This window comes from Chlamydomonas reinhardtii, chromosome 4 (genome assembly GCF_000002595.2).
Source record: "Chlamydomonas reinhardtii strain CC-503 cw92 mt+ chromosome 4, whole genome shotgun sequence".
NCBI lineage: Eukaryota > Viridiplantae > Chlorophyta > Chlorophyceae > Chlamydomonadales > Chlamydomonadaceae > Chlamydomonas > Chlamydomonas reinhardtii.
The window spans coordinates 2476257-2500048 of record NC_057007.1 but is presented as its reverse complement, the minus strand read 5'-3'; the positions used below and the strand labels follow the sequence as shown (position 1 = coordinate 2500048).

Sequence of the window (23792 nt, the reverse complement as noted above, 5' to 3'; positions counted from 1 at the left end):
AAAGTCTCCCTCTCCCTCTCCCTCTCCCTCTCCCTCTCCCCCTCCCCCTCCCCCTCCCCTCCCTCTCCCCCTCTCCCTCTCCTCGCCATCCCCCTCCCCCTCCTCCCCTCCCCCTCCCTCTCCTCCCACCGGCTGAGGTCCATGATGACCAGGGTGCCGCTGCTGCACGCCTTGACCACGTCAGGGAAGGCGCCGATGTCGTGCCTGCGTGCCGTGCACGGCGCGGCACATTGACATCGCGCACGGCGCGGCACATTGACATAGTGCACGGCGCGGGTCACGCGAGGTCACACGTATTGTGCACGGCGCGAGGGCACCGGTGTTGAGTGCGCACCTGTGCGGTGTTGTGACGCGCCGGTGCCGCACTGCCCCACAAAGCAGTGCACTGCCATGATGCCCCCAGCGCCCGCGCCCACCCTTACCAACCTGGTTACTCCTCGCCGCCCCTGTCCTCCCTGTCATCCCTGTCCGCCCCCGTTACTTCTGGCGCGCTCGTCTTGCATTTCCGTGGGCGGACTTTCTGCTGCTGATGGGGCTTATTCGTTGGGCTGCGGCATACCCCGCCCCCCCCAACACACACGTAGCACCACCCACCCACCCACCTACAGCCACCCCGCCTGCCCACCTGTGCTCGGGCTGCCTGTCCTCGTGCTGGCACACCGCCAACACGTCCAGCCACACACGCGTGTCCTCGTCCGAGGCACTGGACAGGAACTCAAACACCTGCAGCGTAGCAGGCCAGCCCCCGTGTGTGTGGTGCGCACCGGTGGTCAGGTGCGCAGCGGAACACGCCGTAAAAGATCGGTCGATCGCGTCGCGTGCGGTGCACACGCGACTTCACGAACACTTCACGGCACTTTACGGGCACGACGGGCACCACACATGGGCGCACACGCGCTCCCACCTATGCACGGCCCTGCCGGCCCCGCCCCCACCCACGCCTGCCCCCCCCGGGACTGTTTCCTTACGCGACTGTTTCCTTACGGGATTGGTTCAACGTTAACCCCCCCGAAATCCCAGCCCCCCCCCCCCCGCCTGCCGGCCCCGCCCCCACCTTGCTGAACAGTAGCTCGATGGAGTTGCTCCAGGCGTGGCTGAGGAAGTAGAGCGGGCGGCCCACCTCGCCCCCGCCCGGGTCCAGCAGCCCCGGCACCTCCACCAGCCGACAGCGGCCGTGCTTGGCCGTCAGCGGCTTCACCCACACGCTGCACACCTGCACATGGGCATACACAAACACATTCACAGGCACATCCACTCAACCCCCCGCTTCCGGCTTTGTGGAAGGCGGCCAAGCTCCATGATTGCGGCTATAAGTGTATACATGCTGTAAGTGTTTGAAAGCTGGCGAAAGCTGTCAAAAGCTAGTGAAAGCTGGTTTAAGATGGTGATACAAGGGAGGATGCCCATGGATGATCTGTGGGCCATGCAGCCTCAGCCACGCAACCCGCTCGTGGCCCCGCCCACCCAGCTGGCTCGTGCGGGTCAACAACACACCTCTGCGGTGGAGACGGAGGCGTAGCGCTCCGGGCCGAAGTGCGCGCGAATGGCGTCGCGCACCTTGCGCAGCCCGCGCAGCGACACGCCCTTGCCCACCGTAGCCAGCTTGGGAGGCAGCGGAGGTAGGTCGTCGTCTGCATGTTATTTGAGAGCACACGGGGATGGGATTCGACACGCATGCGCGTGCGAGGCTTGCGCCAGCAGCCGGTGGTGGCAGTGTGTGTGTGTGTGTGTGTGTGTGTGTGTGTGTGTGTGTGTGTGTGTGTGTGTGTGTGTGTGTGTGTGTGTGTGTGTGTGTGTGTGTGTGTGTGTGTGTGTGTGTGGTAGGATGGGTTATGTGGAATGCAATTCTTCCGCGTCCATCGTCACCGACCGCTCACCGACAAATGTGCTCCTGAGTCTGCGCTGCACAGCCGTGGGCGTCGACGGCTTGGACACAGGCGACTGCAGCAGCTTCTGAGCGAGCGCGCTGGTGGTGCTGCCGCTGCTGCCAATGGTGTCCAGCGGCGCAAGCTTGGCCTTGAGGGGCGCGAGCTTCGGCGCAGGCCCGAGCGGGGCCGGCGTGGCGAGTGCCCCAGCGGAGGAGCCTCCGACGGGGGCCTTGCCCTTGCCACCATCGGCCCCAGGCACCGGTGCGACCTGAGTGCTGCGGGCCGTAGAACATATTCCACCCATAGCTTAGTGTCCTCTGTACACTGATGCCGGCGACAGGCGAAAATGCGCTGCTGCGCGCACTACTAATTCGATGCGGACCGAGTGAGCTTCCCCGCACTAATAGCTCCTACGCTGTTTGATAACAGCATAGTTGCTGCCAGGTACTTATCAGGCCAAGCAAGGCCGCGGAGGTGCTTCTTGCGAATTCCGCACAGTGAAGAGTCTTCTATATGGAATGCTTGGATATCTTTGAAGACGTATATTATCGGTAGCTGTGTTCTATACTTTTGCAGCGCGCGGTGCTTCTAAATAAGACTGGGCATAAGGACCTTGAACGCTGTTGCACTCGCCGCATTTACGAAGGTCGTCGCGACTTCGGGGGCCGGGGACCCAGTTTCAACCACCCCCCAAGTGCATTGAATTCAGCGGAGGTGGGATTAATGGGGTGGGAGGAAAGGAGGGGGGGCAGGGAAAGACATGGAACGGCCTCGAGAAAAGACGGTGCCTCGGTTTGTGGCCCCATCAACTGCGGTCGGTTGGGTGCCCCACACAGCTCCCAAACGGTTCGCGAGTAGTATCCAAGGTGTTTATCAGCTGCCGTCACGACAGCCATTAAGGGCAGCTCTCGCTCTCAAAGCCGCAGGGGAGTGGAAGGCAGACATTCTGATGTCAAGGAGCGGGGGCCCCTGTCTGGCCAGGGTCAACTTACTGAACCCAAGGAGGTAGTAACACAACAATTGCATCTAACCCTTGGGGCTCCTTGCGGCCCGTTCGGGCAGGAGTGGCCACTCGCCGCGACGGCGGTGTGGCAGTGCTTGTGCACGCACCAAAGCATTAGTACAAAGTTGTTTGGGCATTGCGTTGCATTAATGCAAATCGTCAACAATCGTCCAGCTGTCAATGGTCTGGCGTGGACTTGCTGGTCCAGTCCCGGAGGTTATATGGCGGATTGCCCGTGGTTGCAACGCTGCAGCCCGTTTCAGACCTTCACTACACATTCACATGCATTTTAGCTATATCGTGTCCAGTCACTAACTCTTAAGTTACAGATGTATGGAACGAAGCAGGTCGCGAAATAACGTAGCTGCTCGGAAGCCCCTAATTCCACTGCACATGCTTATCATATATGCTGCATAGATAGTAATTGATACAGAGACAGGAGGGGCATGCGGTGGTGCGACTCGGACGACGAGGACTGGGAGGACTGTAAGAATTCGTGGGGGCTCCTCTGCGCTATCTGCATATGCGCTCCTTGTATTGCTGTTGCTGACTGGCGACAGGCGCGGCAGGCGCGGCAGCAGAAGGCGAATTTGCTCGAGGCCCAGCTCGAAAGCCAGAGGCAAGGCCTGGCGCAGCAACTCGCACCCGGGGAGCAGACACGGCGGGAGCGGTCAGCAGCCAGGAAGCAGCTTGAGAGGGCAGTAGCGGCGCCGCAGGCAACTGCCACCAGCGCCCAGCAATCTCCTCGGCATGCCGCGGCTGAGGCCCCGGAGCCAGGCCCCGCGCCCCCCGCGCCGCCGGCGTCCCTCGTGGGCGTCGCTTCCGCCTGCCGCGCACTGAGGCGAGCATGCAAGGTCGATGTGCCCGATCCCGTCCAGCTAACCAACGGCGGCGGGCGCCAGGAGCCAAACCAGCAGGGCTGCAGGCTGCTAGGCACGCTAGCCGCGCTGGACGCGGTGGGCTGTGACGCACTGGGGCGCGCACTGAGGGAGGCACGTGCCCTGGCGCCGGTGAGAGCCAAGACGAGGGGAGGAATGTTGCTCGGGGCCAGGGCTAAGGCCAGCTCTCACGGGAAGTAGCATGGCTGCACACCTGGCATGTGGCGTGGGATGCCCAACCCTGGCTTGGCGTGTAACCCCACGCCTGCCAAATAACAGCGCACAACAGCCCCTCCCCTCAATCCCCGCACCACAACCCAGTCGAGCCCTCCTAAACAGCCCAACTCGCCCTTGCCAGCCTGCGCGCCGTCACCTCCCCTACCACTCCCACTCCCCTCTCCTCTCTTCCCTGGTGTTCTCCTCATCCCCATCCTCATCCCCACTCCCATCCCCATCCCCAACACCGCACAGCTGCGCCAGACCTGCCGCGCCGCGCGCTCGCTCACGGACGTGTGCTGGCGCCGGCTGCTGGACCACCCAGCCCAGCTGGGCGCCGACGGCCTGGCTGCCCTCTTCTCCACCCTCCGCGCCCAGAGCAGCCTGGGCCCGCTGCGGCTCGCCTGCCGCGCCACACGCGCCTTCGTCGACGCCAACACACACTGCCTAGACCTGCGGCTGCACGGCACACAGCCGCTGCGGCCCGGCGGCTGGGCGGCGCTGCTGGCGCGCTGCGGCGGCGCGGCGGAGGTGCGGGTGCGCGCGGACCCGTCCGGCTACTGCCGGCAGCGCAAGGCGGCGGTGCGGGAGCCGGGCTGCATGCTGGGCGTCGCGTTCGGCGAGTTCCCCACGCCCGCCACCGCGCGTGTGCGGACCCTGGAGGTGGACATTCATCGCGGGCGCTATGTCGAGAGCGGCGGCTGGACCACCGCCGGGGCCGCAGCCGGCGGTGGCGGCGATGGAGATGTCAATGGTGGTGGTGGTGGCGGGCGGGTGTGGTGGAATCCGGCCACGGCGCTGTACGAGTCCGCTTCGTCCGGTGAGGCAGACCCGGGCTTGAACACACGCCGACGGCGGCCGCTGCCGCGGCCGGCGGCGGCCGCGGTGGCGGCGGCGGCGGCTGGCGCCGGCGGCAGGCCCACTGTTTCGTCTTCGAAGGCGTCGCACGTGCAGTACACGTCGTTGTTGGCCTTTCCCCACCTGGTGCACGTGGCGCTGTGCGGCGAGTGGGCCTGCCCACCCGAGGAGCCGGCCGCCCGGGCGGTGGGTGCGGTGCTTGGGTCGCTGCCGCACCTGCGGTCGCTGCGCCTGGGCCGCTTCAGCGCCGCCATGCTGCAGCAGCTGGCGGCCGGCGCCGCCGGCATAGACATTGACAGCAGCGGTGGCGAGCGCGGCAGCGGCGGCTGTGAGGGCGGCGGAGGAGGAGCAGGAGGAGGAGGAGGAGGAGGAGGTGGGGAAGGAGGCAGCGGGCGGCCTTCGTGTGGGGCCATGGGCGCCGCGGCGAGGCCGGTGGCCTGCCTGCACCTGCGGGAGCTGACGCTGGGGGAGGCGGAGGAGGACGAGAGTGCGGCGGCGGCGGAAGCTGCGAAGAGGGAGGCCAACCCGATGGATGCGGCGCTAACGGCGGCGGCGGCTGCGGCGCTGGCGGCTCTGGGGCGGTTGGAGCGGTTGCGGTTGTACGGCGTGGCGCCCGGCGGCGCCGCCATGCGGGAAGTGCTGATGCACGGGCTGTCGCCTAATTTGGAGCGGCTGGAGTTTTGCAGGAGCGCCTCCAGTACGAGTAGGAGTGGGAGGAGCGACAGTGGGAGCGGGAGCGGGAATGTGCAGTGGGGCCGGAGTGGTGCTGCAGTTAATGGAGCGGGAGGTGTGGCAGGGTGCTGGCTTGCGCTGCTGGCGTTGCCGCCGCCGCCGCCCCAGCAGTTGGCGGCGGCTAGCGCTGCTGCCTCTTCCGCCGCCGCCACCACCGCCGGCGGTGCCTCATCACTGCTGCGCCGCTGTGATTGCGAACTGGACTGCCCGCTGGCCGACGCGGGCGCCGCCGCCGGCTCCATCACCTACGCCGGACTGAATGTACGGCAGATCCGTGCCGTACGGGTTATGGTCGAGGCGGGCGCGCCGCCGCCGCCACTGACGCAGCCCGCCATCCAGCCGTACGGCGCACTACGGCAGCTAGCTGGATCCGCCCACCATTGCCGCGTGGATTGCGTTGAGCTAAGGCTGATGCCACCGCCGTCCGCCGCCGCCGCGGCGGGGGAGCTGGCGGCGGCGGCGGCGGCGGCGGCGGCTCACGCCGCCGCCACAACTGAGGCCATTGGCCAGGTGGCGGCGCTTCTGGCGGCGCCGCGTGCGCTCCACATCTCCGCGCCGCTTGTTGCCAGTCCTGGGCAAATCCTGGAGCCGCTGCTGGCGCTGGACAGGGGCGTGGCGGAGGCTGTGCGGGAGCTGGTGATGACGCACGCGCCCGCGCTGTCGCCGGCGCTTGTGCCGCAGCTGATGGCGGCGCTGCCTGGTCTGGAGGCGCTGGTGGTGGGCCGCGGCTGCCGGCAGCTGTGGCACAACTCGCACTGCTACGAGCTGGTGGCGGGGCTGGCGGTGGCGGCGGCGGCGACGGAGGCGACGGAGGCGGCGGCGAAGGTGGAGGCCGCTGCTGGGGGAGGTGCTGGAAGCGGAGGCGGGCATGTTGGGGGAACGGGATCAGTGCCGGGGATGGCGGCGACTGGGGCTGCTGTGGAGGGGCGGCGTGGAGTGGTGCGGGTGGTGGTGACGGCGCCGCAGGTGTCGGCGGCACGGGTGGCGGAGCTGAATGAGCGGCTGGTGGATATGGGCGTGCCAGTGCGCCTCGCCACGAGGGTGTAGGCTAGCAGACAAAGAGGGTCTATGGCAGTGGTGGCTGGGGGCAGGCCGTTGGGCTCTGGTGCTGGGGAGAAGGACAGAGGACGGAGGCGGACTTTGCAGTCAGCAGGAAAGACGGGGCGTGGAGAGCTGTAGCAAAAGACAGGGCAGAGAGCATGGAGCACGGAATTACGAGTCCAACGCACCGCCCAACTCGTTCTTAACCCAGCTCACAGGTAGGGCACACTGTCCTATCTATCTGTGGACTGCTATCTAGGGGTTAACTTTGAACCAATGCCGTAAGGAAACACACACTGTCCTATCTATCTATGGACTGCTATCTAGGGGACATGCATGCCGTGAGGGCGTGGCGGAGCTGATGCATTCTATCCAGTAAATGTAGAGCTCACGTCAAGGACGTGTTCTTCTGACTTGTTCTACCCCGTATCCCGCCATGGGGGTGGGGACCAGTTTGCCAAGAGGGCCGTGCTGTTGGCAGTGGGCCCTCACAGCAATGGAAGAAAGATGGTGTCCATTCCCGGAAGTACCAAGTGATGAACTGGGCTCGCTCCCATATGCTATGGCTCAACACATTACTGTATTGCTTGAGCCGTTAAACGCAACACACACATCACAACATGCTGCTCAGGAGCGCTGCCACGCTGACACTGGAGCGGCCTGTGGGGCTGGTCACGGGCCGCGGCGCCGAGCTGCTTGTGTGGAGCGCCGGCCCCGACGCCGAGCAGCAGCCCGTGTCGGATGGGCGGGGCGGCGGTGGCGTGCCAGCGCACCTGCATTCGCTGCCGGGGGCCGCGCTGGCAGCCGTCACTGCCGCCGCCGCCGCCGCGACGGACGACCCGTGCGCTGTGCAGCGGGCCTGCGAGGCTGCTGCGGCTGCCGCCGAGGCGATCCCATGGGTCGCCGGTACACCCGAGGTGCGAGCATGCTGCTTCAAGGAGTTATGAGGCGCAAATACTTAGCTCTATCTCCTTCAATAGCTGGGGACTTTGGCTTCGTCGCCGTATCAACAGACCCCCCCCCCGCACCCCACGTCCCCAACCGCGTCACCCCCCGCACCCCACACGCACGCATGCACGCAGGCAGCCGTGTTCGAGCCGACCACGCGCAACGTCGTGTGGTTCAACGAGGCATGGGACAGCAGTATGTGGCTGCTGGGGAAAAATGGGAGTATGTCCCAAGCACGGGGCCTCACTATCGTGACAGCCAGTGGGGAGAGACTGGAGAGACGCGCCATAGCCGCTGACGGCAAGGGTCGCATGTTCCTCGTCGTCGATTTTGGGGATGTTTACAACATGTACATCATGAACTTGGACTCGGACCGAATCGAGCTGTGGGTGTTCGGGCCCCAGACCTGGAGCGCCCTGGCATTCGACACGGACCGCGAAGTGCTGTACGGCGCCACCCGCACCGAGGTGTATTGCGCTGCTGCCGCCGGCGGCCGGAGTAGCGTCAGCCGCTTTGACTCGCCTGCAAGACGGACTAGCCTGCTCGGAGCAGCGTTCATCGGCAGCAGCGGCGGCGGCAGCCATGGCATAGCGGCAGTACAGCAGGCGGCGGCGTCCCCCGGCCAGGGCCCGTTCACGGGCATCCGCTGCCTGCTGCCGCTGCCGGGCGGCGCCGGACTGCTGGTGGGCGACGGACCCCACCTGCGCCGCATTGACCCGGACGGGGCGGTGCGGACGCTGCTGCCCCACGCCCTGCGGAGCACAGCAGCTGCCGACGGCAGTGGTTGCGGTAGCGGCGGCGGCCCATGTCCCCTGACCAGCCTGGCCTTCGTGCCGGGTGGTGGTGGTGCTGGCGGCGGCACGGTGGTGGCTGCCAGTGCCGGCTGCCCGCGGCTGCTGATGTGCAGTGCCGAAGAGCTGAGCCTGAGCTACGGTCACCTGGAGGCTGTAGCAGCGCTGCAGCGTCAGGCTGCTACAGCCGTGGCGTACAGCGGCCGCCTGATGTCGGCTCTGCGGCAGCAGGCGAGCAATAACGACGTCACGGCGGCAGCGGACTCCACCGCCGGCGCCGTGGCTGCAGCTGCTCAGAATGCGGCGGCGGTGGTGACCATTCGCGTCTGCGCTGCGGGCAGTAATCGTTGTGAAGAAGCTGATTGTGGCGGCGGCAGCGGCGGCGGCAGTGGCGGCGGTGGCGGAGGCGACGGCGCACCCTCCGCGGCGGCGTGTTTCGTGGCCCACCGGGCGGTGCTGTCTTCCCACAGCGACTTCTTCAAGCAGCTGCTGGCGCTGGAGCCGCCTAGCAGGGGCGGAGGCGGCGGAGGCGGCAGCAGCGGCGGCGGCGGCGACGGCAGCAGCTTTGCGGAGGGCGGCGCGGCGCAGGTGGAGCTACGGGAGGCGGATCCGGATGTGTTCGCACGTCTGCTCGCCTACATGTACACAGGCAAGCAATGTGTAAGGCATGACGGAATGCCTGCAAATATGGCTGCACGATTGGGGCAGCGCTAATGCTCTATGGCCCATTAAGCACGGCCATTCTTACCTGCCTTCCTGCATGGGACAATGCGGCCTTGCATCATGTACATCCTTTGTGCAGTTTACTAGCAGCTGTCCCGTGCACTGCATGTTCACCTAGTCCCTTCACAGCTGAGAGCCCGTTTCCATGTCGCCATGCATACGCACACGCTCATCAGGTGCCCTGGGCGAAGACCTGGACCTGCTACAGCCTGCGCAGCTGAAGGCAGTAGCAGAGCTGGCAGGCCGGCTGCTGCTGCCTGGCGCCATCACGCTGCTACAGCCGCGGCTGCTGGCGGCGGCGGCGACGGCGCCGGAGACGGCTGTAGCCGAGCTGGTTTGGGCGGCAAGCCACAGCCTGACAGGGTTGGTGGAGGAGTTGTCGGGTTTTGTGGTGGCACACGCGGTGAGCGTGCTGCCGGCTACGCCGCAGGAGGCGCTGGCGGCGCTGGCGGCAGCTCAGCCGGAGCTGATGGCGGCGATCATGCAGGCGATTGCGGTGGCGGTGGCGGCGCCGGTGTAGGCACTATTGTAGAGATAAGTGTGGCGGAGGCTGTCATCATTGCTGGCAGCCGAGGCAGGGGTGGGGATGGAGGTGGGGGTGGTCGGGTTGGGGCACCGTACGGTACCCCTTATCACTTGCCGTGGCAGTTATAGACGATCGGCATCATGCACGCGCGGGGTGAAGCAGCAATGCAGCATCATGTGGCGTAGACGGAGCAGGTGCCGCTTGGGCACAGCAGGAAATTTGTGTCAGTGGGGACGGAGTTTACTGGGGCGGCCACTGAGACGGCCACTGAGACGGTGGGAACAGTGGCCACCGGGCTACTGCTGCTGGGGCTATTGCTGGTGCTGCTGCTGGGGAGGAGCTGCGTGAGGTGGCGCAGGTGGTGGTGACGGCGCCGCATGCAGGTGCGTGTCGGCGGCGCGGGCGGCGGAGCCGAATAATAGTGCCTGGCGGCCCGTGGCGTCCCGGACCACCCGTGCGTCTGGCCACGATGTTGCAGCACCCCCACTAGGCGCGGTAGTAGCGGTGCTGCGGTGGTGGTTGGGACGGTTTGGGCTTCGTTACTGGAGGATGAGGGTTAGATAGCATGCCGTTGGTCTCGAGCACTGAGTACGGCGGCGTGAGTCTGGGCCAGTGTGTGTTCGGGTGGCGTGAGACTGTGAGGTTGTGTAAGAAACCAGTCATGACCATCTTTGGCAATGGGCAACTCCTCAAAGAGGCAGGGGTTCCCCGAGGCGTGCTGTCGCGATACCGGCTGCCACGTCCAGCGCAGGCCAGGCCCCACGGCCCCAGCCACACACGCGCGGTTTGCTGGCTCGGAACAGGGCGGAGAGTGGCAGCCGAGGTAGCCGCAGAGCAGGTAGCACAAGCAGCATTACACATTACCATCCGCCTGCGCACGCACCCGTGTGCGCTGCGCCACCCAACCCCACCGAACTGCCAACGCCGCCGCGGCTCCCAGCCGCCCTCGCTGTGCTGCCGGCCAAGCAAGCCGCAGCGCGCATCGGCGCCACGTGGCACGGCAGTTGACAACCCCGGCGGTTCGCGACCACATCGTTAGGAAACCGTATGTACAGCAATCACTTCTGCGGAGCTACAATATTCAGTGCACACACCGCAGCCACAGTAGTGTTCTGGAACTAGCCTACCAGGCACCTGGGTGCCCCGCAATTCACAGCGTGTAGTACTTAGTTTGTGTGGGGCCGCACACACTCCGGGCAGCCCACCCCCCAGGTCCACCTCCCAGTTCAGCATGCGCTTAGCAGCTTCATACGGTAACCCGTGACTGGCCCCACTTCTGCCGCCGTCCAGTCCGGGCCCCAGGATCACTGGATGGCCGCTTCTGCGAAAGCCGACTGCCTTTGCCAGGGCCGGTCCAGCGCCTCCGAGTGAGGGCCCAGACAGCATGCGCCGAACACACACACACACAAGTTTCGTTTCCCAACACAAGCAGCATCAAACAATACGGTGCGCGCTACCTAGTAACTACACTCCCTGTTGCCACCTGCCGATGCTTGAAGCCCGTGCAGCCACGCGGCTGCTGATGCGCCCCACACACACATGCCCCTCTTTCCACGCCTTGCTCTCACGCCCTGCCTCTGTGCTACCGTTGTCACCACAGCAGGCAGCCTCCATGTCGCGCCCGCCTCAGGCGACATCACTTCGATTCAGGCCGACGCAAGACTCAGCCAGTTATCAGTCACCAAACGCAGCGCCACAGCAGCCACCGCCACCACATCAAGCACCGGCTAGCGTGAGCCTCCTAACCAGGGCGCCCTAAGGTGTGAGGGGCTCAGCCCCGTTTCCCGTCACCGGGGAACACTTGGCAACCAGGGCGCCCTAAGGCCCTCACCCTCAGCTGCGCAGCCTCACACGTTGGCGCCATCAGTCCGTAAGTCATCCCTGCTATGCCGGCCAATACGCCGGGACAATTCACAAACACAAATGTCGCACAGGGAGACAGAGACCAGCATTGGCACCTTGAGGCCGAGCCGCATACCGTGCCGTATGTACCGATCATACATACACCGCCGACGTCGCAGTTCTGTGTGCTGTGGCAATACCGTTTGACAGCTCACGCGGCCTCCTGTGGCCTTGCACCTTTCCATGGAGCTGATGGGTGCAGTGCCCAGCGTTCTGTACACATACACCCAATGCTCCGCCTCGTCCGCGGGCGGCCTTCCCTTCACACCTAAACACGAGACACCTCATTTCCGTGCGCCCATGCGGCGCCAGGCCTGCCGGGCTCTGCTGCTCTGCTCCTGAAACACTCCAAAGAAGAGGAGGTGCGTGCCGCTGGGGGCCCACTGTCAGTGCGACCGTCGCGGTCGGATCGAGCCATCAGCCCCCAGGCGGCCGTTAACAGGCGCTCTCGCGGAAAATGACTCACGCAGGTGCCCTGCCGGATGTCACACCGCCAGGTATGCTGCTTGCCGGCCCTAAATTAGGTGCACGTCACGCACAATAACCCCATGCACATCCCCACATCCGCAGACCCCATTCCTGAAACTTCAATGCATCCCTTCAGCTTTAACTTGGGCTTGCGCCCGACACATTTTGCCGCGGAATCTGTGGCAGACATCACGACCAGGTATTCAGTCCTTGATCATTGAAACGAACGGAGCCACAAAAAGGACAGAGCTTGGCCACCCGCACTGCGTGGGCGCCCTGAGTGCAGGCGTGCTCCAGGGGCGAGCGGGGATGCAGGGACCTCGCACACTCCCACGTCATGTCATTCCACCGCCACCGCCACCGCCACCGCTCCCGCCACCGCTCCCGCTATGCCACAGCTGTGCTGTTTTTACTCCGGGTCCTTATGACCGCGGCTTCAGGCACGACAAGCAGCCCGGCTGCTGGCGTGGCGACTCCGATTTGAGGGTCTCCTGCTCGCTTTTGAGCTTCTGTGGGCACCAATGATGGTGGAGGGGGATGGGGGGTCGGGTGAGCAACCGGAGGCAACAAAAGGGTGGTGCGGCGTCTGTGCATGAAGGCGGCACGCTGGCACGCGACGCGGAGAAAAGGCAAGTGCCAGCGACACCGGCGCCCCGAGCTCTGCATAGCAGGCCCCTTCCCCCCGAGCAATGGTGCAAGGCTCCGGGGATGCAGCTTCCCCCGAGTGCTGTTCTAGACCTGACGCCTACGATATGTGCTCCCGTGTAGCTCCCATGCAGAGCTAAAAGACCGCCCAAAGAATGCCCTCCAGGGCCTCCTCCCGTCGCAAGCTACCGGGCGACAGCCGCGACAATTTGACAGATGCCCAAGCGAAAGCAACCCCCCTGACCAGCACGCGCCCCTGAATGCTCTATGTCAGTTACGGATACAAAAACTTGTGGGAGACGACCGCTGGCCACTCACGTCGGCCGCAAGGCGATGACCGGGCGTCTCGACGCCTGGGCTGAAAAGATAGTCATCTCCAACGACTGGAGTTGCTGGTACCACGAGACGTGGGGGCGACTTGCGAAAAGCACCCTGGGCTGGGGACTCTGGAGCGACTAGCTTCACGGCCTCCGTGTCAGCCATGTCTGAGTTGGTCAAGTCGATACTCAAGAACCCTATTGTAATAATGGACGAGGAAGCGATACGGGCAGGTTTGTCGAGCTGGTTTCTCGAGTCTTGTGTGAGCTACCTTTCAAGAAAGGAAGTAAGCGTACAAACGTCAAAGTGATATAGGGTGTTTGGGTTTGTTGGCAAACTATGTAACTTTCTGCCAGGTAAGTGGCAGGTAGGTGCCACCGAGAAGCGAAGCGATTGCGAGTGCGCGTCGATTCCGAGGTGCTCGCTCCTGTAACAGGCCCTGTAATGTAATGTATACACTGCTGTTACGACCATCCCGCGGCGTGCAGCCTGGGGGGTGGTCAAAGGGTGCTTGCTGAGGGAGGGAGCCCGAAGGCCGAAAGCCTTGGCGCGCATCACCGCCCCCCTGCTGTTGCGTTCATTGCGTTCAAGATGAAGAACTTTACAAACTGAAAAGGACTCGGCCTACTAAGGCCACGCCTCCGCCGACGGGGCCACCGCGACAGCCAGCCGCTCAGACCTCACTCATCCCCCCCCACCCCGACAGACACAGTTCGCCTTACCGCAGTTTCTTTTCCATGGTTGTGTCTCCGTATAATCGCCATGCAATACGTGCATCCCTCACCAAACCACCACGCCCGACGCCGTGCTATAGCCCGTCTCTTTTGCCGACTGCCTTCTCCCAGAGCTTCACGCAGCATACGGCAGCGCAGCCGTCCACAACATCACCAAAGTCAGAGCAGTATCGCCAGTCCCTTAGCCCTTAAAAGTTGAACTCATCGTCATCCGCGGCGTTGCCGATCGCCAAAGATGTACGGCTGGCCTGTGCGCTGACCGCCGGCGGCGACGCACGCGCCGAGCCAGTAAGGCTGCCCAGCCCCGTGCCGCCCACGCTGGAGCGCGACGGCCCGCCCGTCAGCACGCCACTGGCGCCGCCCGCACCCCCCATACCCAACAAACTCCCCCCCGACACCCGCCCATAGCCGCCGCCGGTGCTGGGGCCGGTACCGCCGCCGCCGCCAAGCCCCAGACCCGACAGGCTGCTTCCGAAGCCGGTAGCGCCGAGGCCGTCGCCGCCCTCCTCGTCATCGTCATCCGAGTCAAACTCTCCGCCACGGTTGAGCGCCTTGTTGGCAATCAGCGCCGCGCGCACGCCCGCCGCCGCGCCGCCGGCGCCGCCGGTGGCGCTGCTGCGCTTCGCCGACGGCAGCGGCGCCAACGGCGCACCCGCCGCGGAGGGGAAGCGCGCGCTCTTGCTGTTGCCCACCATCTTGACGCCGCCACTCGCACCCGCACCCGCACCAGTGCCCATGCCTATGCCGCCGCCGCCCAGGCCCATGCCCGGCCCAACCGTGCTGGCGAAGGAGCTACTGCTGGCGGCGCTGCGGGTGCTGGCGGCCTTGCCCAGAGGCGACGGCACCTCACTGCCATAGCCGCTGCCGTCACCCGCACCGCCGCCGCCGCTGCCGGGAGCCTTGCCGGAGCTGCTACCGCCGCCCATGCGCAGCGCCAGCGCGCCGGCCTGCATCAGCGGCGCGGCGGCGCCGCCACCACCACCACCACCGCCGCCGCCGCCGCCAGCACCCGGACCCACCCGACCCGAGGTGGACGACGGTCCTGACATTGACGGGGCGCTGCTGGTGGCGCCGCTGGGGCCGCCGCCGAACGCGCCGCCGCCGCTGCTACCGCCGCCACCTCCCTTGGGCGAGCGCGCCGCAGACGCCGGCGACTTTGGCGGCGACGCCAGTGGATCCACGGGTCCGTGCAAGCCGCCTGTGGGGTACTGCTGCGCTTGTGCCGCCGGGTGTCCTCCAGCGCCGGCGCCAGCAAAGGCGCCGGCGCCAACGCCAGCACCAGCAAAGGGGCTGGCGCCCATACCGGCCGACCCCGGACCGCCCACACCGATAGGCCCCGGAACGACCATGCCGCCCATGCCCATGCCACCGCCGCCACCGCCGGCACCGCCCATGCCGCTGAACCCGCCCGAGCCCAGGCCAAGAATGCCCAGACCCGAGCCCATGCCAGAGCCCATGCCTGAGCCCATGCCCGTCATGTTGGGGCCGGAAACGGACATGCCTGCGCCCACTCCATGCGGCATGCTGCCGATGCGTACGAACGAGTCGCCGTAGCTGGACTCGAGCGTGCTGCTGTGACCCATCGCCGCCGCCATCAGAACGGCTGCGCCCGACGGCGAAACAGTAGTGCTGCTGTAGCCGCCAGGGCCGCCGCCGCCGCCGAAGGAGGAGGGCGAGGCGCCGGCCTCCGACGGCACCGTGGCGGTGGTACCGGCGCTGCCGATGCGCGCAAGCGCGGTGTCGCCAGGGCTGCTGGCGGCGCCTCCGCCGGGGCTGAAGAGCGCGCCGCTAACACCGCCGCCGCCGCCTGCGGCAGCGGCGGCCGCCACGGCGCCCGGCGAAGGCGAGCGCAGGGCTTCAGCGGCGGCGTCACGTACGTTCAGGCTGAACTCCTCGCCTCCAGGGCTGGTTGGACTGAGCAGCCCGCCGCCGCCGCCGCCGCCAGCGCCGCCGCCGCCGCCGGCGCGGCTGCTATGAGGCGACAGCGCCGCCGCCAGCGCATCACCTGCCATGCCAGCTAGTGCGCCCACTGGCGCCGCGCCGCTGTCCCGCTGCGCCAGCTCCGGCCCGGCGGCGGTGCCATGGCCGCCCAGCGCGCCGGGCGAGGAAACCGTTTGTGCCGCCGCCTGCAGGCCGCCCGACGCTGATGCCGACGCCATGTGCGGTGGCAACACCAGCTCCGGAACTGGGTTGCCCAGCGCGCCTCCGCCGCCATTGCCGCCGCTGCTGGTGGCACCGCCGGCAGAGGGCAGCGCGGCTATGGCTGCGAGGCTGGGCAGGTTCTGACCCGAGCCGGTGGTGGAGCGCGGCGACAGGATCTGCACATGATGGGGGAGCGGGCCGTGAAGAATGAGAGGGAGGTTGTACAAACGAGTCTACATTAAGTCGAACCAAATGCAAAAGGGGAGAGGAAGCCGACTGCACCGCTGGCATATAGGACATGAACCGAAAGAGGCGGGAATTCGCAATCGGCTAGACTACAGGAGAGGTGTGAGACGGAGGCTGCGCTTGAAATACAGCAGGAAACACGGTAGGCAAGCGCGCGGTGGCGCAGGTGAGGAGCAAAGTGCCGGCGTGCCGTCGCGCACCTCGTGTAGGTCGTCGTTGCCCATGAGCTGCACCCTGGAGCGGGTGCGCGGCGAGTACCCGTCCTCGGCATTGGACATGTGGCTCAGCCGGCTCGGCCCAATGCCGCCGCTCTGAGACACAGACGGCCCGGAGCGAGTGCTGGGCGCGCCGCCGTAGCTGCCACTGCCGCCGCCGCCGCCGCCCACCGTCACGCTGCCGCTGCCCACCACGGAGCCAAAGCCGGCGGCAACGGCGCCGCCACCGCCGCCGGTACCACCGCCGCCTCCGCCGGTACCGCCGCCGCCGCCGCCGCCGGTGCTGGCGGAGCCGACGCTGGAGGCGCTGCCGAGGCTGGGGTAGCCCTGCGGCGCGCCGCCGCTGGCGCTCACGCTGCCGCCCAGGCTGCTGAAGCTCGGGCCCAAGCCGGAGGAGCGGAAGCTGCCGCCGCCTCCGGCGCCGCCGCCCAGGCCGGCGCCAGTGCCTGGCGGCGGCGCGGAGCCGGTCGAGCTGAGCTCTCCGCCCAGGCCCAGCTGGTTCAGACCCTACATGCGTACACGCACATAAAGTAGTCGTTGGCAGGCGAGGGACGGGCGAGGAGGTACGACACTACGGTGCCCAGCTCAGCGCATAGGCCAGTGCCGTGATGGCACTGCCACAATGCAACAGGGTCACCGATAAGGTCGTACATGCGAGTCGCGACGACCAGAACCACTAACCTGTACGGACGCCGCGCCGTACCCGGCCGTGGTTGCAGACATGGAAACTGACCGCCCCGCCGGCGCATCCAGGATCGCCGACGTCAGCGCCAGCGCCGCACCTCCACTGCCGCCTCCGCCGCCGCCGCCGCCAACAGCGTAGCCTCCCGAGGCGCCGCCACTGCCCATGCTACTGATACTGTCCGTGCGCGGAAGCCCCATTGCCAGTGTCCCCGACCCCATCCCCACCGTAATCGGAGCCGATCCCACGCCACTGCCGCCGCCGCCAAAGGCAGACGGGCCTGGGCCCATGCTGGCTCCGGATCCAGGCGCCGAGATGGCGCCGCCGGTGCCGTACAGGGCGCTGGTCATGCTGCTTCCGTACACGATGCTGGCGGTTGTTCCGGAGGTTGGTACGGCAGACGTGAAAGTGCTGCCAGTGACGGCGCCGGCGCCGAATGGGGCGGGGGCGGTGTCGGTGGTTGCTGGGGAGGGGGAGGACCGCCCCACGAGGCTAGAGGTGGTGACTGGCGGGCCGCCGCCGTACAGGGTAGAATTGGGGGAGAGCAGCTTGGCTGCCGCCTCGCCTAGGGGACCGGAGCGGGGCACCTGCGGGGCAGCAGCCAGCGGGGAGGTGGGCGGGCAAGACGGCGGCGATGAGGGGCGTCGTGATGGAGCGGTTTGCGCAGCACTGCGTGTCAAGGGAACGTGCAAACGCATGCAGACCCCCGCACCCATGCCATCTCTGCATTCCAACCCTGCAGTTGATGGCCGCCCTCACGGCCCCGCCCTCCCTTCTAGGCTTCCTTCTCGTGACCTCCACCCCTTCCACCTCCGCACCTGGTAGCTGCTGGGCGGGATGACAATGCTGGGCTTGCGACTGGAGGGCGTGTCAGGCTGCTCCTGGCCACCAGCACCACCACCACCGCCGCCAGCACCACCGCCAGCATCACCGTCATGCCGCCGCCGGCCCCCGGAGCCAACCACCGGCGATTGCGCCGCCCTCAGCAGCTGCAACGACCCCTCCTCCGAGCTAATCGACCCCTCTGACGCCTCCGCCGTCGCGCCCGCGCCCGCCGCCGCCGCCGCAGCAGCCCGCAGGTGCGGCTCGGGCGCCGAGGCGCTAGGGAAGGTGGAGCGGCCGGGCCCAGGGCCGGAGTTGCTGGGGCCGGAGGCGGCGGGCGGCACGCGGACGGAGGTGATGGAGGCGGTGGGGGAGTCTGCGTACGAGCCGTTGAAGCGGCCCGAGGCGGAGCCCAGGGGGGACATGGCCATGGAGGAGGCGGAGGCGCCGCGGGCCAGGTCGCGGAAGGAGGCGGGCGAGTCCTGTGAGGCAGCGCGGTGGTGGTGGTGGTACTGGTGGTGAGAGCCGCAAACAGCTGGGAAGGATGGGGCGGCAGTGCATGTCTACCGTACATTTCAGTCTACCCTGCTGCAACTGCCACACCATAGGCTACTGTGCCTCAGTTCCCTGAATTGGAGACTTGGCATCGGAGAAACGGTAACTTCCCTGCCTACCCACCCACCCACCCAGCCATCCACCCACCCAACACCACCCATCCAACCAACCACCCATCCACCCACCCACCCACCCAGCCATCCACCCACCAGGCCCTGCAGGCTCTCGCGCGGCGACGCCATGTTTCCCAGTGTCGCCTCCGAGTGATACCCCTGGCTCAGAGACGGCGTGCCCGAGCCCCGGCCCCCGCCGCCTCCACCCTCGGGCCCGCCTCCGTTGCCGCCGCCGCCGCCGCCTGCTCCAAGCGGCCCGCCGCCGCTGTTGTTGCTGCCGGCGCGCTGCAGCGAGGCGCTGCTGGGGCTGCGGCTGTGGTGGTAGCGGCCGCCCCCGCCGCCGCTACCACCCTGCGCGTTTCCCTGGCCCGCGTCGTTGGGACCGGCACCACCACCGCCACCACCACCACCACCCCCGCCACTGCCGCCGCCGGTGCCGCCACCACCTGTACCACCACCGTAACCGGAGCCGCCGTGCTCTGCAGCCGCCCCTGAGCCGGAGCCCTGGTTCGGCGGTCTGCTGCCAGCAGAGCCCGTGCGGTAGTAGGGCGGCGGCGGCGGCGGCGCGCCGCAAGGCGATGCGTACGGGTCGTATGGGTGGTAAGGGTGGTAGGGAGATGGCGGCGGCGGCGCAGGCGGGTAGGCGGGGTGGTGGTGGTAGCCGTACGGGTCAAAGTACGGCGAGTGCGGCGGCGGGTACGGTGACGGGTACGGAGGCGGCGGCATGGGCGAGTGGCCAGTGTTGCCGCCGGCGGCTGCCGAGCCGGTGCCGCCGCCGCCGCCGCCGCCGACTGCGGCCGCGGTAGAGACGGACACAGTGGGGGAGGAGGGGTACATGCCGGCCACGTGGGCGCCGTACGGGTGCGGCGGCGCCGGCGAGGGCGAGGCGGGCGGGCCGCCGCTGTGTGGCGTGTGGTGAACGCCGTACGGCGAGGCGCCGTACGGGAAGTACGGCGATCCCGCGTACGGGAGGTGTGGGTGCGGGTGGCCCCCGGGTGACAGGTAGGGAGAGCCGTGCGGCAGCGGTGGCCGGCCGGACCCGAGCTCAGGAGCGCCGGGGTGGTAGGCGGGGTGCGGGTAAGCAGCGCCGTAGGGCCCCAGCGGCACACCGCCCGGCGGCATCATCGCCATGGCTGGCTGCTGCGGCTTGGGCTGTAGCACCGCCGGCTTGACGATGGAGTTCAGCAGCCCCACCGTCCCGTCCGGCAGTAGCACGTATTGCTGCTGCTGCTGCTGCGGTTGCGAGGCAGGTGCTGCAACCTCGCCCTCCTCGTCTCCATCCTCATCTGCAACGGCCCTGCTGCCCGCTCCCCTCCTGCCGGACGCCGAAAGGTCGCGGTCTCTGGCGGCTCCCGCAGCCCCCGCCTTGCCGCGCCGCCGCGCCGCCCCGGACCCGGCGGCCGTGCCCTCCTCTTCCTCAGCCGCCGGCTCCGTTTGCACAGAGGCGACCACCGCCTTTGGGGCCGGGGCCGGCGGGGGCGGCTGTGAAGGAGGCGGCGGGCTGGTGGTGAGGTCGAGCCCGTGGGACTGCATGGCTGCCAGCAGCGCCGATAGGGCCTCCGCCGTGACCGCGCCACGCGGCAGCGCCGTATCGCCGCCTCCCACCGCTGCAGCGGCGGCCCCGTAGCGCCTGTAGATGCCGCCGTGCGGCTGCGCGTACTGGGGCTGGTGGTAGTGCCGGTGCGGGTGGTTGTGTTGGTGGTGGCGGGCGTGGTGGGAGGGGCCGGGTGGGTCGCGGTGGCGGGAGGAGGAGCCACGCCCCCGCCGCGTGTCGCGCTCGTGCACGGCGTCACTGGCGGAGTGGTAGGAGCCGCTGCCGCCGCGGCGGTCGTCATCTGAGTAGCTGTCCGCCTGTGAGACCAGCAAGGCGGGTCGCGCATAAGGCACTGAGGTATGTTTGCGAGTTGGGGTGCTGTGTGTGGGCAAAGTTGCTACGTCGCCCGTCCGACTACCAGCCTGCCAGTGCCGTGCAGTGCCCGACCGGTGAATGCTCCACCACCGCCCAAACCTGTCGCTTCGTTGGTGGCCCCTAGTGCCTATGCTCACCAGCTATTGCCAACTGCCCTCTCACATGCCACCATCCACCTTCTGCCCACTGCGGCTTACCTCCTCTGAAGAGTAGCGTCCGCCCGAGGGGGAGCGCCGCCGGCTCTCCGACCGGCTCCGCCGCCCCCGCTCCTGCCCCTCCCCTTCACCCCGCAGCTGCTGCTGAGCCTGCACCTGCGCATGCTGCTGCTGTTGTTGTTGTTGCTGCTGCTGTCTCTGCGCTTGTGCGCTGAGGTGCTGCTGCAGGCGCTGCTGCTCGGCCGCCAGCAACGCCTCCATCTTCTTCTGCTCGGCCTCCGCAGCCGCTGCCGCTTGCCGCTCCGCGAGCGCGTGCAGTGCCTGCTTCGCAAACATGAGCTGCATGCAGAGCGGATAGACAGGTGTAAGAGGGCGCGGAGCAGGGAAAGGTGGCGGCTTCTTGAGGGGCTGCGCGGGGAGAAGGGAGGCAGCCGAACCCAGGCGGCACGCACCTTCATGCTGTGCGACGCGTCCGCCAAACTGCCGTCCTCGGTTTGCAGCTGGTCAAGCAGCTTTCGTGCCTGTGCCTTGATGCGTGCATTGCGATGGCCTGGGTTCACATCTGCCGGTGTTGGGCTCGCGCTCGCCTGCAGCGACATGTGGCAAATGCGGTCGGTCAACGCAGTGATTGACGAGCGACTTGGTAACTTGCTGACATGGATTCCCATTTCTGGGTTCTTGCCTGTGTCTCGGCATGTGCACTTCCACTCGCCGCTGCAGCTGCCTGCGCCCGCGCTTGGACGTGAAGCAGACGCCTCTTCTGCCGGATGCGCTCCAGCTCCCGAGCCGTGTTTGAGGCTCCAAGGGCCTCTGGTGGTAGCTCCATGTTCCTAGCTTCTGTTTTCATTTCAGTAACGCTATCTATGCAGTCTTCGGAGCAAGTGCCACATTTGTCCTTGCGGACAGGGGCAAAGAGTAGCGCCAAGGCTATTGTTACTACGCCTATATGTTTGTGTATGTGTTCACATGTCTATCGGGCACATTTCTTTGACACGCCTCATCACGCCGGCACACGCGGACACGCCGTTGACGCACCCTCCGGACCATAATCCGAATCCTGGCAACAGCTGGCAAGAGGACCATCATTGCGGCTTGATGCCCTCGATTTCAGAGCCAACTGGTGCGGTTTGGGCCTCGGGAGCCCTGGAGCTTATTCGGGTAGTTGAGTTCTTCGCGACAATGAACCTTGACACTCACCGCGTCGTACGCGCGCGGAGAGTATACTGCCCATCCATGCGCTACGTAAATGGCATTTGTAACACGGATCTGTACTAAATTTCAGCCCGCTTGGCAACCACTCTCCTGTCCCCTCCACAGCCATAGGCAGCCATCCAGTGCCATCCCAGCGCCTGCCGCCACGCCTTATTACCCCGCGCCTGCCAGCGCCTTACTAACGCTGCACATACGGTATGCGACTTTGAATGCAATTCACGTCCCTCACGAAGCCCTTTCCAAACTCGCTCCATCGCAAGCGTCTCACGGTACAGACACACTGCGACATGCACGACCTGGCACAACCCAGGGCATCCCTGCAGGCTCCCCATAAACCACTGGCGGCTGTGTGTACCTCGCCTGCCTTGCCACCGGCCGGACTAAGGGCGGAGACAGGTGTTAAGCACGGTGGTCAGAGCGGCCAGCGTGGTCTCCTGAATACGCTTCTGCAGGTAAGGCATTGCGAGTGGGGCGAAGTTGGCAGTGAGAGGGGGCAGGGGTGACATACACGATCGCCTAGCAATCTAGTAGCAGTCTGCCACCGGGCAGGTCAGCTACGAGACGTCATGAGGCATGGACGCATCAGAAGTGGATCACTAATTTGCAGGTTGTCGTGCAACTTATGCGCAGCCAACACCCATCCCGGCCACGGACACACCTGCAGCTCGGGCGCCACGATGTCCGGGTACTCCGCAGATGCCGCCAGCTGCGCGAGCTGCAGTCCTGACACGGGAAGCTTGCCGTACCAGAGGATCACCACTTTCTCAGACGACCGGTGGTTCGAATGAGGGGCTAGCTGGCCAATGACGGAGTCCAGCTGCTCGCGGACTGGCTGCGTGCTGCAGGGCACCTGGTGCAGGTAACGCTCCACCAGGGAGGCGGCGTGCAGCAGGTTCTGCGGCGATGCCAGCGGCTCCGTGAGCGTGAGCTTGGAGACGTTGGCACTCAGGAACCAGGCGCAGTCGTGACGCAGGCGGGCGATGTCGTACTTGTCGGCCAGGCGGCACAGCGGCACCACGTTGTCCTGTGCACGGGAAGTACAGATGCGCGGTAAGACGTAAGTCACACCCCTTCGCATATCTATGAAACACGATGTTTCAGGGATGCACATTGTGCCAGAAGAGGCTGTCGGAGCTAGCAGGCAGCACAGGAGGAAATCAGTCATTGATATCTAGGCCATCGGGGGCTGCCGGGGCATAGGCAGCAAACAGGCCGCACGTGCAAAAGCCCAGTATGGCAGCAACGCCTGTGAGCTGGTGTCACTCGCCGCCATGATGTCAGGGTACTGCGCACAGGCCACCAGCCGTGCAAGCGGCTGTGCCGAACCCAGGTTCTTGCTGGCCCATGCGTGTCTGGTGCTGTGGCAGACCTTGTACTCTCTCGTCTGACCATGTACGAGCAATGTGTCACTCGCTGCCACGCTTACCCATGTGACCAGGTCCAGCGCTTCTCCGATGGTGTGCAGCAGGCGGAGCGCCACCTCCCAGTCCTCCGGCCGGTCACCCGACAGCTGCAGCACTGCTGCCGGGCTGCTGCAGCCGCCGCCGCCGCCGCCCTTCCTGCCGCCACCGCCGCCGCCGCCACTGCAGGTGTCCTCAAACATGGCGCGGAGCACTGTGGAGGCGTGCCACAGCACAGCCCGGTCGACAGTCAGCTGCTTGGGCGGCGGGGGCGGTGGCTGCGGCTGCCCGCCCCCACCGGGTTGCACCGGCTGCGGCTGCGGCTGCGGCTCCTGCCCGTTTGCACTGGGCTGCACCGGCTGCGCTTGCTCCTGCGGCTGCTGCGCAGGTGGCGCCGGCACGTCCGCGAACGAAAGCGTTACGAAGCTGCTGCCCGGCGCGCAGGGAGTCAACGCCGCGGCCATGTGTGCAAACAGCGTCTTGATAAGAGCAAGGAGCATCAAGCAAAGCTACATACGCTTTCTGCAAGCGATGCACAGTGCGTGAGAGAGGTGCTGCAAGGAGACCATGGGTCACGAGACCCGACAGTTGGTAATGGTTTCACGGGTCAATTATGCATCGCGGGTCCATCCATCAACCTGGCAAAAAGCTCGGGCGGTGCCATAGCTGGTGGCGACGGCGTGGCAAACA

The 23792-nt window shown here is 66.5% G+C and overlaps 6 protein-coding genes across 6 annotated transcripts in view; 2 read left to right on the top strand and 4 right to left on the bottom strand.

Moving 5' to 3' along the window:
• CHLRE_04g222000v5 (uncharacterized protein) overlaps window positions 1-2292 on the bottom strand; it is a 14271-nt gene extending 11979 nt beyond the window's left edge. Inside the window, exons 1-5 of the mRNA XM_043061916.1 lie at window positions 1878-2292; window positions 1495-1631; window positions 1055-1213; window positions 626-723; window positions 130-204 (exon numbers count right to left, since the gene is read on the bottom strand). Coding sequence (XP_042925268.1) covers window positions 130-204; window positions 626-723; window positions 1055-1213; window positions 1495-1631; window positions 1878-2172 — 764 coding nt within the window. The 5' untranslated portion in view covers window positions 2173-2292. The remainder of the gene's footprint in view (window positions 1-129; window positions 205-625; window positions 724-1054; window positions 1214-1494; window positions 1632-1877) is intronic.
• A 100-nt stretch (window positions 2293-2392) lies between these two features.
• CHLRE_04g221950v5 (uncharacterized protein) lies at window positions 2393-7128 on the top strand. Its single transcript, XM_043061915.1, has 3 exons — window positions 2393-2582; window positions 3289-3881; window positions 4221-7128. Exons 2-3 carry the CDS (start codon window positions 3318-3320, stop codon window positions 6600-6602), a joined length of 2946 nt encoding a protein of 981 aa, XP_042925267.1. The 5' UTR covers window positions 2393-2582; window positions 3289-3317; the 3' UTR covers window positions 6603-7128.
• Window positions 7129-7182: 54 nt separating this feature from the next.
• CHLRE_04g221900v5 (uncharacterized protein) lies at window positions 7183-10247 on the top strand. Its single transcript, XM_043061914.1, has 3 exons — window positions 7183-7513; window positions 7679-8984; window positions 9235-10247. The coding sequence occupies exons 1-3, from the start codon at window positions 7217-7219 to the stop codon at window positions 9576-9578; spliced, it is 1947 nt and encodes a 648-aa protein (XP_042925266.1). The 5' UTR covers window positions 7183-7216; the 3' UTR covers window positions 9579-10247.
• Window positions 10248-10425: 178 nt separating this feature from the next.
• CHLRE_04g221850v5 (uncharacterized protein) lies at window positions 10426-13332 on the bottom strand. The gene is made up of 2 exons (XM_043061913.1): window positions 12918-13332; window positions 10426-12463 (listed from the first exon to the last, which is right to left on the bottom strand). Exons 1-2 carry the CDS (start codon window positions 13080-13082, stop codon window positions 12377-12379), a joined length of 252 nt encoding a protein of 83 aa, XP_042925265.1. The 5' UTR covers window positions 13083-13332; the 3' UTR covers window positions 10426-12376.
• Window positions 13333-13506: 174 nt separating this feature from the next.
• Window positions 13507-21652, bottom strand: CHLRE_04g221800v5 (uncharacterized protein). Its single transcript, XM_043061912.1, has 8 exons — window positions 21173-21652; window positions 20943-21077; window positions 20533-20829; window positions 18523-20277; window positions 17755-18240; window positions 16936-17523; window positions 16240-16761; window positions 13507-15969 (listed from the first exon to the last, which is right to left on the bottom strand). The coding sequence occupies exons 3-8, from the start codon at window positions 20824-20826 to the stop codon at window positions 13840-13842; spliced, it is 5775 nt and encodes a 1924-aa protein (XP_042925264.1). The 5' UTR covers window positions 20827-20829; window positions 20943-21077; window positions 21173-21652; the 3' UTR covers window positions 13507-13839.
• Window positions 21653-21750: 98 nt separating this feature from the next.
• CHLRE_04g221770v5 (uncharacterized protein) lies at window positions 21751-23672 on the bottom strand. Its single transcript, XM_001692131.2, has 3 exons — window positions 23129-23672; window positions 22361-22726; window positions 21751-22148 (listed from the first exon to the last, which is right to left on the bottom strand). The coding sequence occupies exons 1-3, from the start codon at window positions 23564-23566 to the stop codon at window positions 22083-22085; spliced, it is 870 nt and encodes a 289-aa protein (XP_001692183.2). The 5' UTR covers window positions 23567-23672; the 3' UTR covers window positions 21751-22082.
• Between the last annotated feature and the right edge of the window lie 120 nt (window positions 23673-23792).

Bases quoted from the DNA above. Each gene is read 5' to 3' on its own strand.
- CHLRE_04g221950v5 (XM_043061915.1), top strand. From the start codon at position 3,318: ATGCGGTGGTGCGACTCGGACGACGAGGACTGGGAGGACTGTAAGAAT. The intron at 3,882-4,220 runs GTGAGAGCCAAG...AACACCGCACAG, and splicing joins AGGCACGTGCCCTGGCGCCG to CTGCGCCAGACCTGCCGCGC.
- CHLRE_04g221800v5 (XM_043061912.1), bottom strand. From the start codon at position 20,826: ATGTTTGCGAAGCAGGCACTGCACGCGCTCGCGGAGCGGCAAGCGGCA. The intron at 18,241-18,522 runs GTGGGTGGATGG...GCTGCCTCACAG, and splicing joins GCGAGAGCCTGCAGGGCCTG to GACTCGCCCGCCTCCTTCCG. The intron at 16,762-16,935 runs GTTAGTGGTTCT...GTACGCATGTAG, and splicing joins ACGGCGCGGCGTCCGTACAG to GGTCTGAACCAGCTGGGCCT.
- CHLRE_04g221770v5 (XM_001692131.2), bottom strand. From the start codon at position 23,566: ATGGCCGCGGCGTTGACTCCCTGCGCGCCGGGCAGCAGCTTCGTAACG. The intron at 22,727-23,128 runs GTAAGCGTGGCA...TCCCGTGCACAG, and splicing joins CGCTGGACCTGGTCACATGG to GACAACGTGGTGCCGCTGTG. The intron at 22,149-22,360 runs GTGTGTCCGTGG...CCTTACCTGCAG, and splicing joins TCGTGGCGCCCGAGCTGCAG to AAGCGTATTCAGGAGACCAC.
- CHLRE_04g221850v5 (XM_043061913.1), bottom strand. From the start codon at position 13,082: ATGGCTGACACGGAGGCCGTGAAGCTAGTCGCTCCAGAGTCCCCAGCC. The intron at 12,464-12,917 runs GTGAGTGGCCAG...TGGTGCCCACAG, and splicing joins GTCATCGCCTTGCGGCCGAC to AAGCTCAAAAGCGAGCAGGA.
- CHLRE_04g221900v5 (XM_043061914.1), top strand. From the start codon at position 7,217: ATGCTGCTCAGGAGCGCTGCCACGCTGACACTGGAGCGGCCTGTGGGG. The intron at 7,514-7,678 runs GTGCGAGCATGC...GCATGCACGCAG, and splicing joins GGGTCGCCGGTACACCCGAG to GCAGCCGTGTTCGAGCCGAC. The intron at 8,985-9,234 runs GCAAGCAATGTG...CACGCTCATCAG, and splicing joins GCTCGCCTACATGTACACAG to GTGCCCTGGGCGAAGACCTG.